Genomic DNA, 19,240 nt, shown 5'->3' with positions numbered 1-19,240 from the left:
TTTAACCCTTTTTTCGCGATAAAAACGCTTAAAATTCACATACCGTACATATGGATCCCATCATTTAGAATGAATTCCGCAATTTTTGTGCATATGTTGAATTTTTTTCCACTAAAAAAACGCATTGCGGAAAAAAATCGCAGCATGTTCATTAAATTTACGTTTTTCCCACTATATTATTGCATCCAAGAACATCCGGGGAAAAAACGCAAAAAATCCATGAAAAACACAAAAAATCCGCATGTGGATTTCTTGCAGAAAATGTCTGGTTTTGTTCAGAATTTCTGCAAGAAATTCTGACGTGTGCACATAGCCTTAAAATCAATATCGTCCCCTTGCCACATGACTTTGTATAAAAGCCAAACCAGAATCTCCATTTGAAGTGAGAGATCCATGAATAGATGCCTAAGGGGGAATGTTTCTCATTCTGCAGTGCAAAGCGTGTGTAAGTAGACTTATAGGCCATACAATACTCTTCTGGATCATTACACTTGCGAGTTTTGCACCTCCTCAGTGTAAAGCACATCAGAACACGTCTGCAAGTGGAGTGTTTGATTTGGCTTTTTTATCCTAAGTCCTGTATTAAAGAGATGAGAATTTTTTTTTTTTTTTAAGGATTGCATCATCCAGTAGATGACAATAAAGTTCTAGTCCTCTTCGTCTCGTATTTGCATTGTTGTGTGACTGCACATTTGTATGCTCAGTATTTTCCTCTTAATCTGATGTAGAATTAACTATTTTTGTTTCAATTTTCACTTTCAGAAAAAGGTGCCGTTCCAAAAAAGAAAGACCCGGTCTCTGTTACCAGCAACCCTCTCCCAAGGGCTAAAGTCACTCCCAAAGCTATGTCCCCTGGTATTTCCAGTGCACCTAGGATTCCCAATTGTACCACTTCTTCTTTTAACAGACAAACTGGTTTAAATCCTTCAGCTCCAAGGGTATGCCAAAGGCCAGCCTGTGTGTCTCTTGTATCATGTTGTTTGTCAGTGTATTGTGTGTTTTTGTATGCTGTAGTAACTTGTGAATACTTTGAAATCGTATTCAGCCTACAGCACTTTCCATCATAGTTGGTTGTTTCATTTTATGATATTAAATACCTAAGGCAAATACATGATGATATTTGGTCCAGAAATGAGCAACTACTACATTTTGTCTCTTGCGTTTTGTATGCATACAAATGTGTTTTTTTTTTTTCTAATTGTAATTTAAGGGAGCTGGCGTAAAACACGGTAAACCGAACAATAAGCCAACAACACCAACTACAGGTCTCAGGAAAAAAGATATGAAGAATTTAAAAAATGTGGACAGCAATCTTGCAAACCTGATTTTGAATGAAGTTGTAGACAGGTAAGTGATGTGCTTTGAGAACTATGCCTGGACTGAATGAGCTTACGCTTAAATATGACCCCACTTTCTACACATTAGCCTAGTGTTGACCACACCGACCAATATCATAGGTTCAGCCTACAGTATTGGGGCACCAGCCTACTGATTGTTGGGGTAGCTTGCAATCTGGCGTGTCTGATTTCAGACTACCAATTTATGAATGCTGATTGTTTTTTTTTCTTCTGTTGAAAAGCTGCTGGCAAGAGATGGAGAACACTGGAGCGATCCAGTTTATGGGAGACAGCCAAGATGGTTGGCTGCCAGCCATCTACCTTATTTTTTGGACTATAAGGCTATGCGCACACATTCAGTATTTGCCTGCAGAAATTTCTGCAAGGTTTCTGCATCTCTTGGCAGCAAAAACGCGTGTTTTGCTGTGATTTTGCATGTGTTTTTTGCATGTGTTTTTGTACAGCAATGAAGGCTTTTTTTTAGCTAAATAAAAGAGGATATAAAAAAAAAAAAAAGTTGTGATGTGGTTTCTTTGTTCATCAACACCTTTTTCACTCTGATGCTGTATCATCAGAACAATGTGATTAGGGCTTAGTGTCAGCAGCCATCATTGACTCCTAGCCCTAGGCTTAGTTATAAAAAGCAGACACCCTCATTACCAAGCCGGTAAATGTGTGTACACACACACACACACACACACACACACACACACACACACACACACACACACACACACACACACACTGTCACCAGCCTATATAGGAGCATTAACACAATGAACCTACATAGGCTGTAGCCAAACAGCAACTTAAAAAAAAAAAAAAAAAAAAAAAAAAAAATTGCGTGGGCTCCCTCGTAATTTTCATAACCAGCAGAGGGAAAGCCAACAGCTGAGGGCTGATGATGATCTAGGAAGGAGCCAATGGCCATAAAGGTTCCCAGGTTATATCAGCTCACAGCTGTTTGCTTAGCCTTTTACTGGAGTGTCCAGGGGGTCCCCCTAAAAAAAATCTAACCAGCAAAGACTAGGCAGACAGCTGTGGGCAGATATTAATAGCCTAGAAAGGGGCCATGGATATTGGCTCCCTCCCAGACTAAAAACATCAGCTCCCAGCCATCACAGAAAAACTGGGACTTAGCCTCTCTTTTCCCACTTGCCCTGTAGCGGTGGCAAGTGGGGTAATGGTTGGGTGAGTGGGTTGATGTAACCTCAAGCCCACAGGTTAGTAATTGAGAAGTGTCTCTAAGATGCCCCATTACTAAACCCATAGTGATATTAAAAAAAAAAACATACACCCAGAATAAAGTCCTTTTTATTTGAAATGATTGCACTCCTTTATTGAATCTAAATTAAACCATACTCACCGAATGCCTAACCCACTGACGCCAACGTCTTCTACAACAAAAATAAAATAATAAACCACAATATTCCTCACCTGTCTGCAGAGAAGATGATCCATAATGTCCCACCACAATCCTGATGACTTTGAGAGCTGTCACCAAGTTCTCACGCAGCGGTAGTGCCGTAAGTGAGAGCACCGGAGTTGATCAGCTGATGAACTCCAGTGAACTGTCAGGGCAGCTCAGTGATACACTGCTGGCGCGATAAACTGACAGGAGGTAATTGCCGGCAACCTGGTAGAGCAGTCGCATCTCTTGATGTGGCTGTTCTAAACGTGGGATCGCCGTGGGACACTCAGGATTATGCTACTTTCACACTTCCGTCTGACGGATTGTGACTGATTCGAAAAAAGTGTTGAAAAGACTGATCCTGTGCAGATTGTAAAAAAACGGATGCACTGGACCCTGTTTTTTGACGGATCCGTCGATGCTGCAGGAAAAATGGGTTAAATTAAAGGAATAGAAATCCTTCTAGGCATGCTCAGTGTAAAAAAAGAAACGGAATCTGTTGCTGGATTCCGTCATTTGACGGACATCAACGGATCCTGCGCCCATAGGCTTCCATTTTAGCCAACGATGGACGCCGTAGGATCCATCGCTGTACGTTTATTCGACGCAGACAAAAAACGTTACATTGAACGTTTTTTCCAGAAGACGGTCCGCCAAAACACGACGGATCCGACGTGAGGCCATCCGTCGCTAATTCAAGTATATGGGAAAAAAACGGATCCTGCGGGCACATTTGCAGGATCCGTTTTTTTTCCCAAAACGACGCATTGCAACGGATCTGAAAAGACGGAAGTGTGAAAGTAGCCTTACGTGGACTATGGCGCACATGGGAGTATATGGTGGTTTGTTTTTGTTTTTTTTCTCGGAGACATTGGCATTGAGGATTTGGTGTTAGGTGAGTATGTGATTTTTATTTCAATATGTATGTAATTATTATTTTACATGTTTGTTTTTTTGTGTGTAAGCACAGGCGCCAGCTGACAAGAGACTACTTCTCCCACCAGCGGCTCCTGCTATCACTATTTTCAGTGACGACAGACCTAGCCTGATGGGAGGAGTAGTCTCTTTAACCCATGCCTGTTGACCTGCGTTAAGCTTTTTACCATAGGTCACGCTGACATAAGGCAGCATGACCCCTCAGCGCTCTGACCCACTGAAACAGTACCGCCAATCAGAACCTCCGCCCATGTTTCCCACTCTGTCACACAGATGAGTGTGGGAAACGCCATGGGAAAGCCCGTAAAAACGTAAACAAAAACTCAGCAAATCAGAAAACCTTTTTATACCTGTGGATTTAACGGACTCAGTTGAAGTCAATGTGCGGAAAACCCTAAAAATCTGCACAAAGAATTGACATGCTGCAGAAGAAAATGCACTACAAATGCAGAAGGAAATTTATTGATCATGTTCACAACACTTCAGGATTCTTAACTTTAACTTGGGTTTAACTTGCATAAGGATTCCATAGCCTTTTTGGCCTATTTTCACTCTGAAAAAACGCAGCGGAAGTGCATCAAAAGCGCTCCGTGTGCACACAGCCGAAGATGCACCGTACCAAAAGATGCAAGCTTTGAGGAGGAGAATAGAAAAAAAATTGAAGCAAAAAAAAATGTGGCCATGACTGTTAGGCCAGTTTCACACGTCCTGATATTTCCGGTACCGAAAAAACCTGTACCAGAGATAAGTGTCCATGTGTCACATCCATGTGCTGTCCGTGTGTGATCCGTGTGCTGTCTGTGTGGATACGTACCAGAGCCAAAGGTTTGTATCTGAAAATGAAGAGCTAATGCGTTAATTAAATGGTTGGAGATGTCAAAGGGTGTGATCCATTAGTGATTATGTATTTAAAGTGTGTTGCCAATGAAGGTCTAGACACCTGTCTAGTAATGAAACAATTTGTTTCAATGTTAACCCTATAACTTGAAAAATGCACACGGACTGCATCCGTGTGCGGTACGTGTTTATACAGACCCATTGACTTTTATGGTTCCATGTGATCCGTGCACAAAAATGGACATGTGAGCATGTGGATCACTCGTCTACGCGTCAGTGTCTCCGGTTCGTGTGGAAACTCTCCACACGTACTGGAGACACTGACATGTGAAAAAGACCTTGTGGTGTGAGGGGGGGACTGTGGACACTGCTATAGGGGTATTGTCCCTCAATTCTGTACCATTATCCCTCATCTTGGTATGTATGGACCCCCTAATCCTCGTTTACGTGGCCCCCCTGTCTTGGTATACATGCCCCCATCACACCATCCACATAAAAAATATTCTACTCACCTTCCTTCCTCTCCCTCGCAGCACGGCGTCCTGTTCTGATGCCAGCAGCCGATTTCGGCGTGTAGGTGGCGCATGACCCCCACACGTCGGTCTGCTACCGGGATATTCACTACTCCACACTCCTGGCACTATGGATGGTGGAGCGCAGTGAATAGTCATTCTCTTTAATGGCAGGCACACGTGTTGGCTGCAGTGGCTGGGTGATCGAGTGCCTGCAATTAGTGATTATTCACTGCTCTCCGCAACCATAGTCCCACCCATCTCTCGTTGCAGTCTTCAGTGCATAGAGGAGGACGGGACTATAGGCTTGGGGTGCAGTAAATATTAATTCTCTAACAGTGGGCACATGTTGGGTTACCCACTCCTTTGCCACTGTCTCTTCCACCCCCACAGGCACAGCTGGACTATAAGTTAAGTCCAGACTATAAGACGCATCCACCACTTTCCTGCAAAATTTTGGAGGAAAAAGGGTCATAGGCCTCTTTCACACTTCCATCTTTCTTTTTCCGTCACAATGCGTCGTTTTGTGGGGTCAAAAAAAAAAGATTCAGCAAATTTCTCTGCTGGATCCTTTTTTTTTTTTTCTCAGACTTGTATTAGGCTACTTTCACACTGGCGTTTTTTGCCAGACGTCGCAATGCGTCGTTTATGGCAAAAAACGCATCCTGCAAAGTTGTTTGCAGGATGCATTTTTGCCCCATAGATTAACATTGGCAACGCATTGCGACGCTTTGCCACACGTCGCAACCGTCGTGCGACGGTCGCACCGTGTTGTGGCGGACCGCCGGGAGCAAAAAGCGTTAAATGTAACGTTTTTGCTCCTGACGGACCGCTTTTTCCGACCGCGCATGCGCGGCCGGAACTCTGCCGCCACCTCCCCGCACCTCACAATGGGGCAGCGGATGCGCCGGAGAAATGCATCCGCTGCACCCGTTGTGCAGTGCGTCAAACGCTAGCGTCGGAATCTCTGCCCGACGCATTGCGACGGGGAGATTCCGACGCTAGTGTGAAAGTAGCCTTAGTGATGGATTGTGATGGATGGCCTTCCGTTTCATCCGTCATGCTCTGGATCTGTCGTAAAATCGCTGTCCGTTGGGCGGAGACAACGCACATAGAAACATTTTTTGTGCACGTCGGGAAATCGCGGATCCTGCACCGTCCGTCATTGGCTATAATGGAAGCCTATGGACGCAGGATCCGTCGCTGTGTCAAAAGCAGAAATCCAGCGACTGGTTCCTTCTTTGGAAACTGAGCATGTGCGGAAGAATTTCCAGTCAGGGAAATTCTCTCGCGCTCTCTCTTTTTACTATTGATGCTGCCTATGTAGCATCAATAGTAAAAAGATATAATGTTAAAAATAATTAAAAAAAATATATAAAATCTTGATATTCTCACCTTCCATCGTTCCTGATGCTCCCGTTCCCAGTAATGCATTGCGAGAATGACCTGTGATGACGTGGCAGTCTTGCGAGATCCAGTGCATCCGTTTTTTACAATCTGCACAGGATCCGTCTTATCAACATTTTGACGGATTGTGACTGATTGTACAAAAACGGAAGTGTGAAAGAGGCCTTATAGTCCAAAAAATATGATAATGTGTATGGGGCATTAATTGCTTCTTCCCCACTTTGGAGCCATTTGCAGTATGAAGCTGAAGCCGCCTCCTTGTGGTAGCATTGTGAGATCTGTCCTGCCATATGAAGGTATAGTTTTGCATTGTAGCTCTCATTGTTAAAGGAAATTGTAGTGGGGGGAATCTGCAGGCTCTAAAAATCAATCCTATTGTAGTGCTCAGATGACTCACAGGCTCAGCTTCTAATAATGACAGCAGAAGAAAAACTTTCCTCTGTTAAAAGCATTAAGTTTCTCGAATTGTAATTGAGGTCTAAGGGATAAGGTGGACATACCAGCTCTGGCTTGTCAAGGTAAGGAGGCTTATTCGCCGTGCAATGCTCCTCTGGGAAATTTAATATGAAAATTGCCTCTTCAGAGAAAAAGAGGACTTAAACTCTATAGCGCCACCTGTTGTAGAATCGCTACTTCCAATAGGTGACGCTATAGAGTTCAAGTCCTCTTTTTCTCTGAAGAGACAATTTGCATATTGAATTAGAATTGAAATCCTTGCAAATTGGGTCAGGAAATTGGTACCGTCTGATGTGTATCAGACACATAGGCGTACCTAATCCTAGTTAAAAGGAAATTTGACGCTCACATTAAAATTGTATCAACACCCTTTTACAATGCAACTGTTAACTGTTAAGGGCAGCAAATCTGACCCCATTTGAGCGGCTGCTTTTGCCTGGTTAAGTTGCACATTGTCATTCTAATGATTGTTCGTTCATGTAATATGTGGATGGTAGTGATGGGCGAGTGTAGTCGTTGCTCAGGTGATCTCCAAGTATTTTTTTAGTGCTCGGAGATTTAGTTTTCATCGCCGCAGCTGAATGATTTGCAGCTATTAGCCAGCTTGATTACATGTGGGGATTCCCTAGCAACCAGGCAACCCCCACATGTACTCAGCCTGGCTAATAGCTGTAAATCATTCAGCTGCCGCGATGAAAACTAAATCTCCAAGCACTAAAAAATACTCGGACACCCGAGCAACGACTACACTCGCTTATCACTAGTGGATGGGTTAGTTCTGTCGGAAGCAGGGTGTGACTAATAGTACTAAAAATTAACTTTTAATAGGTATATACTAAAAAGTTGGTATACCCAACTAGGTAAAAACATATAAGACTCAGCAAGAAAAGAAATTCCCATTCAAGGGGAATAATACCATAAATCCAATCCCCAAGATCTATATCACATAAATGTGTCAGTCTCTGAAGGGGAGGAACCGGAGCGCCCAATACACTCCTAGAGGGGAGTATTTGAACACATACATATATCACAAAGCTTCACATATATGTAGCATATTGCATGTCACCTGTCCCCACCTGTCACATGGAGGTGCAGTAAATGCGATCAAATGCAAAATAAATAATTGGAACGATCTCACCTCGAACTTTCTTGTGATGTGGGTGAGAGTTCTCGTCGTAACAGCATACAGTGGGGGGGGGGCCTATAGTTCTGGCCACACTTCAACCCGTCCACACTGTTTACATGGATAGTTTAAACCCCAAGAATCACCGCATGTTTCCCTACGCGTTTCGTTATAATCAACTCATCAGGGCCGCGCTTAGTAACCCGATGTTTACCCTGGTTACCAGCGTAAAAGTAAAAAAAAACAACCACTACATACTTACCTACCGCTGTCTGTCCCCGGCGCTCTGCTTCTCTGCACTCCTCCTGTACTGGCTGTGAGCACAGCGGCCGGAAAGCAGAGCGGTGACGTCACCGCTCTGCTTTCCGGCTGACCGACGCTCACAGCCAGTACAGGAGGAGTGCAGAGCACAGCGCCGGGGACAGACAGCGGTAGGTAAGTATGTAGTGTTTGTTTTTTTTTTACTTTTACGCTGGTAACCAGGGTAAACATCGGGTTACTAAGCGCGGCCCTGCGCTTAGTTACCCGATGTTTACCCTGGTTACCAGTGAAGACATCGCTGGATCGGTGTCACACACGCCGATCCAGCGATGTCCACGGGAGATCCAGCGACGAAATAAAGTCCTGGACTTTCCCCAGCGACCAACGATCTCCCAGCAGGGGCCTGATCGTTGGTCGCTGTCACACATAACGATTTCCTTAACGATATCGTTGCTACGTCACAAAAAGCAACGATATCGTTAACGATATCGTTGTGTGAAGGTACCTTAACACTTTATAACCTAACCTATTTGTAAATCCTTGGCTTAAAAGGAAGGTGACAGCCCCCCACCCCTCCCATGGCATGGGGGTTTTATGGGGCTAGTCTAGCTTAGGTGTTGTACATGCATCCCTGGTGTTGGTGCATGGTTTGTGCTGCTCATACACTCAGCTATGCTGGCAGGAATGCATCTCTGTAGTATATTGCCGTCTCCGAGCACACGGCTGTGAATTGTATCGGGAAGATGGGAGGACCACAACCCGGTGACTATTCTATTTTACATGTCCGAGACAAGAAAACACATTAGGAGTCTGAACATAGACTTGTAGATGTTTTGTAAGCCTTCTATATTCCAAAATGTATTATGTTCCCCATACCCTGCTTATACTGAGGACGTGTATGTACATGGTCCATCCCTTATTTGTATGTGTATTCGTTAGATTTTTAACATATAATAACCTAAGATCGACACGTTCTGTTTTTTAGTGGGCCATCTGTCAAGTTTTCAGACATTGCAGGACAAGAGCTCGCCAAACAAGCTCTGCAAGAAATTGTTATACTACCTTCTATTCGTCCAGAGGTATTTATACGTGTATAAATTATACAGGAATAAATTATTCCTGATCAAAAATCAAAGGAAAAACTGTTCAGATAACCTGATGGTCTACAGTATAATACTGCCAGTGCCCGGTCAGTAATGGATCGCACGGTGGGCACATGCCTCCGACGGAAGGCGCAAAGATCCTCCTGGTTGATGCCGCCAACGTAGGGCTGTGGTGTTAATTGAGCCTGATTTCTCCCCCAAATTCATGAATAAATTGACAACTGTTATTAGTTGGGGGTGAGCCCCTCCATGCTCTGACCAATCGGTGCTGACCGTATACAGACAAGAGGATTCATCACTCAAGTTTTATTTGTAAAACAGAGTAGTTGGAAAGAGGATCTAGAATAATCTAGTGGGGTACAGGGTCTTGTTTTCAGCAGGGTTTCTATGGTATTCCAGCACCAAACCTAATTTTGCTTCGAGATTGGCTAGTGTATTAAGTCCCTATGATGGGGCCTAATCGTCTATATTTTTACATGTAAATGTTTTTTTCTTATTCTCTTTGAAGTTTTTGAGGAAACTGACATTGATACGGTTCTAAGCGAATACTAACTCCTTAAAGGGGTTGTCCACTTCCCCAAAAATTTCCTTTTAAAGTTGTTCATAATATAAATTTATTGCATTAATAATAAACTTATTTCAAAACTTGCATCTACCTTAAGCTCCACTTAACACTGCCGAGTTGAGCACAGATTAACAGTTTGAGGCTTTTTTCTTTTACCCTGTGATATTGAGGGGTAGCTAATCCACTCTATTTTCAGATTTGCCATAGGCAAATTAATACCCAATTTTCTATCATTTAAATTCATTAAAGGGGCTCTGTCAGCACAGAAGAGCTGTCCAAAAGATGTACTGCATCTCGGTGCAAAAAGGCGGAGCTAATCATTTCTATACATTTTCCCACCTGCTTGTTTTCCCTCTATTTCCGCCCACCTCTTCTTTGATTGACAGCTCTGGCTTTATAGAACCAGAGAAGAGCGGAAATAGATGGAAACCAAGCAGGTGGGGAGCTGTATAGCAGTGACTGACCCCACTATGAAGCAGCAAGCTCCTGTATCTGGTTTGAACAGACATTCTGTGCCCTTTAAAGGGATTGTCCAGGACATAATTGACCTATCGGGTGATAAATGAGTTTGATGAAGCTCTATTACCCAGCAGTGGCCATTAACCATTAAGGCTATGTGCACACGTTGCGGATTAGGCTTAGGAATTTCTGGTGCGGATTCTGGCAGAAAACGCACCTGCAGATTTGTCGCGTTTTTTGTGCGTTTTTGCTGCGGTTTTCTTGCAGATTTGCTGCGTTTTTTTACCCCTGCGGTTTTCTATAATGGAATGGGTACAAAAACGCTGCAGATTCACAAAAAAGTGACATGCTACTTCTTTTAAACCGCAGCGTTTCCGCAGCGGATTTTCCTCAAAGTTTGCAAAGCATTTTTTTCTCATTGATTTACATTGTACTGTAAATCAGTTGCGGATCTGCAGCGTTTCTGCACCTCAAAAAACGCTGCGGATCCGCAGAGAATCCGCAACGTGTGCACCTACCCTAAAGCCTGCTGTGTTCCGCCCATACATTGCTCCACTATGGCTGTTGCCATTGTCGGCTGACTGTTTGGATGCCAGGTGCTAGTGGCATTACATTTATGATGCTGCAGTTTAGTCATGTGCCAGTTATGCTACGTTCACATTTGTGTCGTTAGGCACAGCGTCGTCGACGGATACCGACGCATGCGTCATGCGCCCCTATCTTTAACATGTGGGGCGCATGGTCATGCGCCGGTATGCGTTGTGAAGCGTTGTTCGACGCATGCGTCATTTTGGCGCACCAGACAGGGCGCGGGCGATGCTACATGTAGCATTTTGCCTGCGCTAATTTTTCAAACAAAAACGCATGCGACGCACTTGCGTCGTACATGCGCCTAAAAAAACACATTAGGGTGTATGATAAAAGCATACGGCGCAGGTGCCTGTGTTGACCTGCGTTGTACAACGCATGCGCCTTTTGAGAAAAAAACACATTGAAGTGTCTAGACGCATGCGTCAAAAAAAGCTGCGTTGTGTATATGCGTTTTGTGTTGCGTCGACGACGCTGTGCCCAAAGATGCAAATGTGAACGTAGCATTACATGCGTCATTTTTACTTTGGGATTTTCCACATCTAATGCAATTTTTGTATGGAAAGTCTGCACAAGTCAATATATCCGCAAGAGAAATTGACATGTTGCGGATTAGAAACGCACACGTCAGTTTACGCTGCTTAACCCCTTAACGTCCAGTGATGGGCAGAGTCCGTCATTGGACGCCTCCCGATTTGGTGCAGGCTCCGGCGATGAAGCCCGTACCTTTTCCGGCACATGACGGCTGATCTGAACAGCCGAGGGTGGAAAAGCTATTCACCCGCTGCTGATAACCTGTTAAATGCTGCTGTCAATCTCTGACAGCAGCATTTAACATGCACGAGCAGGAAGCATGTCATTACCTCCTCCCATTGGCACCCATGTCACATCCCCGTGGGTCGCCGATGGGTTGGCATGACAACCCGGAGTCAGCAGGAGACCCCTGTGGTTATCATAGCCGGATAGCAAGTGAGCATATCTGCTACATAGATCGGGGCTGTAGCCCTGCTCTATGTAGCACAAGCAGTCCAGCTTCTAGTCTCCCATGGAGACTACTGAAGCTAGTAAAAATTAAAAAAATAAATAAATTAAATATTAAAAAAAAAATCTTAGTTTAAATCACCCCCCTTTTGCTCCATTCAAATTAAAACAATAAAAAAATTCAAATATTACACATATTTGGTATCGCCGCGTTCAGAATCGCCCGATCTATCAATATATATAAAGAATTAATCCAATGGACAAATAATGTTTTGAATTCTTATTTAATGTATTGTGTACACATTTTTTAAATTCAGAATATGTATATTTTTACTATTTAATGGTTTTTAAAATATTTTTATCTATTTTTTTTAATTGTCCCCCTTCTCACCCCGAGATCAAAGGAGATTTCTAGAAAATAACAATATTTTTTTCCTTATCGTTTAGTGCTTTACTATATCAGGGACATCCACATGAGCCCTCCTTATAGGGAAAACATCCCACTGCAGTGAGGATAGACCTGGAATTGAGCTGCTCTTGTTAGATTACCGGAGCTTTAGGCCACGTTCAGTATTGTTTGCTCCACTCCTGGTCTTGTCTTTCAAATACTGCTGGAAAATACTGAACTTGTGAACACGGCCTAAAAAACAGTATTGAGGAAAATAGAGCAAACAGTCCTAAGAGAGTCCGCTAGGACTTGGCGCCAGGTCTGGTCTCTCCCCATTATCCTTACTGTGTACTCTGAAACATTGCGGCGTTTTGGAATAAAGCCTACCTCGCTGCAGTCCAGCAGCCGGCCTCTGATTTATGCTGCCTATGGTTCCCTTTTAGGACACTTGTGTAAAAAATGCTTACAATTCAGGTCTGTGGTCTTTTTTTATTTTTCAAAAAATAATAAAATGATGCATTCGTTTAAAAAAGCCCAAAAGGAAGACTTTATTTGTCAGAATAGTGATTGCCCCAGGATGCAATGGTCGTACAGAGTGACGTTTTTACTACAACTTGAATGTTCACTTTATAAAGAAATGTCTTTCTTTGAACTATTGTGACACACGCGTTACATGAAGCATATTGGATAGTTGCGTGTAGGTTCTTAGTCCTGAAATCTGTTATTACTTGATTTTCTTCCAGCTGTTCACTGGGCTTAGAGCGCCTGCTCGTGGGCTACTGCTGTTTGGTCCTCCAGGAAATGGAAAAACTATGTTGGTAAGATTTACAGCAGTATGTTAGTTGCCGTATATTTTGATGATTGTTACACTTATTTGTTTTGCTCAATTTTACTTCTCAGGCCAAAGCAGTAGCAGCTGAGTCAAATGCAACCTTCTTTAATATAAGTGCAGCCAGTCTCACCTCTAAATATGTAAGTCCCATATGTATGTAAGATGTGTGTGTATAATATATTTTGTATTATATTAGTACTGTGCAAAAGTTTTAGGCACGTAGAAGTATACTGCCTAGAATTGATACCGTATTGAAGGCTAAGGCTTCTTTCACACTTCCGTCTTCCAAATCTGCACAGGATCCGTCAAGACGTTGAAATGACAGATCCTGTGCAGATTGTGGAAAACATGTGCACTGGGCCCGTCTTTCTGATGGACCCATCGTGCCTATGTGCACCTGTTGTGTATGCGTCTTCGCAGTGGTTTTCCGCTGCGAAAACGCATACACAGTATTCTCACCTACCGGTGTTCCCGCACAGCAATGCTCCCAGCAGCTAGCGTTCCTAGTACTACATTGGGACTTCTCACAAGATTTCGCAATGTATTACTAGGAAGTAACACTAGCTGCCGGGAACATCGGTGACGCTGCATGGGAACATGGTATGTGAGAATATTGTTTTTTTTTTTTTTTTAATACTTTTCACATTCTATCTTGTTACTTTTGATGCTGCATAGGCAGCATCAATAGTAAAAAGAAAAAGCGAGCAAGAGAGAATTTCCCTGACGGGAAGTTCTTCCACGCATGCTCTCTTTGAAAAGGCAGGACCCGTTGCTGTATTCCTGCATTGTAGCCAGTGACTGCATCGCTGACCGATTTTCCGACGTTCAGAAAAAAACGTTCCTCTGAACGCTTTCTCTGCCCGACCGACCGTTTTGTTTTTTTACGCAGGATCCAGTGCACGACTGATTAAGGCTACGTTCACATTAGCGTTCTGCCGGGCTGCGTCGGGCGCAGCCGCGGCGACGCATGCGCCCCTATATTTAACATGAGGGGGCGCATTGACATGCGTTGTGCAGCGTTTTGTCACGCATGCGTTTTTTTTTGCCGCAAGCAGAGGACGCAGCAAGTTGCATTTTTTTTTGCGTCCAAAATTCGTCAAAAAAGGACGCATGCGTCGCAAAATGCTGCGTTTTAGCGTGCGTTTTGTTGCATGTTGTTTGCGTTGTGCGTTGCGTCTCCGACGCAACATCGCACAACGCAAATGTGAACGTAGCCTAAACGGATGGCCATCCGTCGCTAATACAAGTCTATGAGAAAATGCAGGATCCTGCATTCTCAAAAAAACGACGGATAGTGACGGATGCTGAAAGACGGAAGTGTGAAAGAGGCCTAAGGGTGGTCATCTACTATATAAAGCTGAATGTGTGTATGTGTGTACGTCCGGGATTGGCATCTGCACCGTCGCAGCTACAGCCACAAAATTTTGCACAGTCACACATCTGGACCCCGAGAGCGTCATAGGCTATATTGTGAGGTGAAATTTTAACCCCGCGCATTCCAATTCACCAAACAATTTTGCCCCTATCTACATAATGGGGAAAAAAGTGAAAGGAAAAGTGTTGGAAGCGTCGCAGCTACAGCAACAAAATTTTGCACAGTCACACGTCTGGACCCTGAGAGCGTCATAGGCTACGTTGTGAGGTGAAATTTTAGCTCCACGCTTTCCAATTCACCAAACTATTTTTCCCCTATCTACATAATGGGGAAAAGTGAAAGGAAAAGTGTTGGAGGCTAATTGACAGCTGCCAGATGTGAACAAGGGGGACTTAAAGAATGAGAGCGATGGCGCCAAAGAGTATATACCGTACAGTTGCTAAGGTGGGACCCCGACATGGGATACTCAGCACACAGGGGGATATGAACACACACACAAAATGCGCCACACACTACCACGAGCTTGAACACATATACCACCCTCAGCACACATTTCACCACACGTACACCAACCTCGCCACATAAAAGTCGAAACACAAAAGTCACCGCTCAAAACTCACCACGCGCAAAACTCGCCACATGCAAAAAATAGGCTCACGCAAAACTCGCCACAAGTGCAAAACTCACCTCATGGAAAACTCGCCACACGCAAAACTTGCACATGCGGAAAAATTGCCACATGCACAAAGTTTGCAACACATGCAAAAGTTGCCTCACACAAAACCTGCACATACTCAAAAGGCACCAGACATAAAACTCACCACGTGCAAAACTCGCAATGCGCAAAACTTGCTGCACACAACTTGCTACACTAACCTGTCACATGCAACTCGACACACAAAAAGTTGCTACACGCATGTTGCCACACAACTCATCTCACAAAAGTCGCTACATGCATGTCTCCACACACAACTCAACACACACAACTTGACAAACGAAACTCCCCCTAAAACACACACAAGTCTGGTATTATCCTTCAAAAATAAAATTCTGATTAATAAGCAGACAAACTACAAGAGCAACAAATGTACCATATACAGTGGGGCAAAAAAGTATTTAGTCAGTCAGCAATAGTGCAAGTTCCACCACTTAAAAAGATGAGAGGCGTCTGTAATTTACATCATAGGTAGACCTCAACTATTGGAGACAAACTGAGAAAAAAAAATCCAGAAAATCACATTGTCTGTTTTTTTAACATTTTATTTGCATATTATGGTAGAAAATAAGTATTTGGTCAGAAACAAAATTTCATCTCAATACTTTGTAATATATCCTTTGTTGGCAATGACAGAGGTCAAACGTTTTCTGTAAGTCTTCACAAGGTTGCCACACACTGTTGTTGGTATGTTGGCCCATTCCTCCATGCAGATCTCCTCTAGAGCAGTGATGTTTTTGGCTTTTCGCTTGGCAACACGGACTTTCAACTCCCTCCAAAGGTTTTCTATAGGGTTGAGATCTGGAGACTGGCTAGGCCACTCCAGGACCTTGAAATGCTTCTTACGAAGCCACTCCTTCGTTGCCCTGGCGGTGTGCCTTGGATCATTGTCATGTTGAAAGACCCAGCCACGTTTCATCTTCAATGCCCTTGCTGATGGAAGGAGGTTTGCACTCAAAATCTCACGATACATGGCCCCATTCATTCTTTCATGTACCCGGATCAGTCGTCCTGGCCCCTTTGCAGAGAAACAGCCCCAAAGCATGATGTTTCCACCACCATGCTTTACAGTAGGTATGGTGTTTGATGGATGCAACTAAGTATTCTTTTTCCTCCAATCACGACAAGTTGTGTTTCTACCAAACAGTTCCAGTTTGGTTTCATCAGACCATAGGACATTCTCCCAAAACTCCTCTGGATCATCCAAATGCTCTCTAGCAAACTTCAGACGGGCCCGGACATGTACTGGCTTAAGCAGTGGGACACGTATGGCACTGCAGGATCTGAGTCCATGGTGGCGTAGTGTGTTACTTATGGTAGGCCTTGTTACATTGGTCCCAGCTCTCTGCAGTTCATTCACTAGGTCCCCCCGCGTGGTTCTGGGATTTTTGCTCACCGTTCTTGTGATCATTCTGACCCCACGGGGTGGGATTTTGCGTGGAGCCCCAGATCGAGGGAGATTATCAGTGGTCTTGTATGTCTTCCATTTTCTAATTATTGCTCCCACTGTTGATTTCTTCACTCCAAGCTGGTTGGCTATTGCAGATTCAGTCTTCCCAGCCTGGTGCAGGGCTACAATTTTGTTTCTGGTGTCCTTTGACAGCTCTTTGGTCTTCACCATAGTGGAGTTTGGAGTCAGACTGTTTGAGGGTGTGCAAAGGTGTCTTTTTATACTGATAACAAGTTTAAACAGGTGCCATTACTACAGGTAATGAGTGGAGGAAAGAGGAGACTCTTAAAGAAGAAGTTACAGGTCTGTGAGAGCCAGAAATTTTGATTGTTTGTTTCTGACCAAATACTTATTTTCCACCATAATATGCAAAAGAAATGATAAAAAAACAGACAATGTGATTTTCTGGATTTTTTTTTCTCAGTTTGTCTCCCATAGTTGAGGTCTACCTATGATGTAAATTACAGACGCCTCTCATCTTTTTAAGTGGTGGAACTTGCACTATTGCTGACTGACTAAATACTTTTTTGCCCCACTGTAGGAAATACGGCAGCTGTCAGTCACATAACCTGTCTATTATGTGTATGTGTGAGCTAATATATACTGCCAGGGGGAGGGCTTCCTGTTGGCTGGGGATCAGGCTGCCAATTTATCTTACAAATACTGAGGTAAAAATACTGAGCAAATAACGTGTTAACGAGGTCTAATACAGGAGATCACACAGGTATATACTATATAAAGGATGAGATGACATACAGGTACATACTATATACAGGAGGAGATGACATACAGGTATATACTATATACAGGAGGAGATGACACACAGGTATATACTATATACAGGAGCAGATTACCTACAGGTATATACTATATACAGGAGGAGATGACATACAGGTATATGCTATATATAGAAGATGACATACAGGTATATACTATATACAGAAGGAGATGACACACAGATATATACTATATACAGGGGAGATGACACACAGGTATATACTATATACAGGAGGAGATGACATACAGGTATATACTATATATAGAAGGAGATGACATACAGGTATATACTATATATAGGAGGAGATTACATACAGGTATATACTATATATAGGAGGAGATGACATACAGGTATATACTATATACAGGGGAGATGACACACAGCAGGTATATACTATATACAGGGGAGATGACATACAGGTATATACTATATACAGGAGATGACATACAGGTGTATACTATATATAAGGGAGATGACAAACCTGTATATGCTGAGGTGAAAATGAGAGGTGTGAGGTGAAAATGAAAAGGTGTGAGTGCAAAATGAGAGGAGTGAGGGAAAATAGTGTAGTGATCGGAAAATGACAGATGTGAGGTCGAAATGACAAGTGTTAGGCGGGAATGAGAGGAGTGAGGGAGAAAATGAGAGGTGTGAGGGAGAAAATGAGAGATGTGAGGGGGAAAATTAAAGATGTGATTGGCAAAATGAGAGGCGTGATGGGAAAATAAGAGAAGTGACGTGCTATAACTAACCACAGATATTTACTATGCCCAGGCAACGCCGGGCTCTTCAGCTAGTTCTAAATATATATTTTGATTTAATTTCTTTTGTTCATTCACTTTAAAAATTAACACTTCTATTTCTTAAAGCATTTTTACCTTGCAGCATTTTGCCTAAAACTTTTGCACAGAATTTAAAAATATATCTTAAATTCTGGCATGCTATATTCTTTTGACTTCATTCTGTGTATATCCGACATGGAACAAATTCATTATGCAACTCCACAGATGTAAAATATGTGCAGCGTTGTGTGGTGTATTATTCTGTTTCTGCACCCTGCACATTCATGTATAAATGTTTATACACTTTTCATATATTTTTACTTTTTTTTTTTTTTTTTTTTTGTCCTTCATTTCTAGGTTGGAGAAGGTGAAAAATTAGTGCGTGCCCTCTTTTCTGTGGCTAGAGAACTACAACCATCTATAATTTTTATAGGTAGGAAATAAATGTCTTCTCTTTTTTCGTAGCTGTGAAATATCAATTTCAGATATGATTTTTTTTTTATTTTTATTTTTTTTGCATTTTTCCTTTTATGATCAGTGTAAGAAAAACACTGAAGAAATTGTGTGATTGGATATATTCGTTTCGACAAGGAAAAACCCAAACCTGCAGAATGCTCTAAAAACCTTATTTTCTGTTGCATTTTGCTATCATGTTTTTTTCAAAAATGTATTCTCTGCATGATGTTTGTGATATCACACGGCAGTGTAGTCAAAATACATTTCTGGTTGCGAGGAGGAATAAAAAAAGTTCAGGGGACATGAATTAAGTGAGTCAGAATTATATTAGCATTGCCCACACATGTAGACAAAACATGGAAGATCAAGTGTCTTAGGCCAGTCTCACACGTCCAGATAATTCCGGTACCGGAAAAATCGGTCCCGGAATTAACCGTGTCCGTGTGCCCGTGCGTTTATGTGGCACATCAGTGTGGCACACGTGTGCC

The 19,240-nt window shown here is 42.9% G+C and overlaps 1 protein-coding gene across 2 annotated transcripts in view; it reads left to right on the top strand.

The window, feature by feature from the left end:
- Window positions 1–19,240, top strand: part of SPAST (spastin) — an 88,169-nt gene that overhangs the window by 29,208 nt on the left and 39,721 nt on the right. For both annotated transcript variants that reach the window (XM_069769224.1, XM_069769223.1), the window contains 6 exons: window positions 763–938; window positions 1,211–1,347; window positions 9,266–9,359; window positions 13,108–13,182; window positions 13,265–13,336; window positions 18,654–18,729. In XM_069769224.1, coding sequence (XP_069625325.1) covers window positions 763–938; window positions 1,211–1,347; window positions 9,266–9,359; window positions 13,108–13,182; window positions 13,265–13,336; window positions 18,654–18,729 — 630 coding nt within the window. The remainder of the gene's footprint in view (window positions 1–762; window positions 939–1,210; window positions 1,348–9,265; window positions 9,360–13,107; window positions 13,183–13,264; window positions 13,337–18,653; window positions 18,730–19,240) is intronic.

Source organism: Ranitomeya imitator, chromosome 5 (genome assembly GCF_032444005.1).
Source record: "Ranitomeya imitator isolate aRanImi1 chromosome 5, aRanImi1.pri, whole genome shotgun sequence".
NCBI classification, from domain to species: domain Eukaryota; kingdom Metazoa; phylum Chordata; class Amphibia; order Anura; family Dendrobatidae; genus Ranitomeya; species Ranitomeya imitator.
This window is presented reverse-complemented; position numbering and strand designations above follow the sequence as displayed.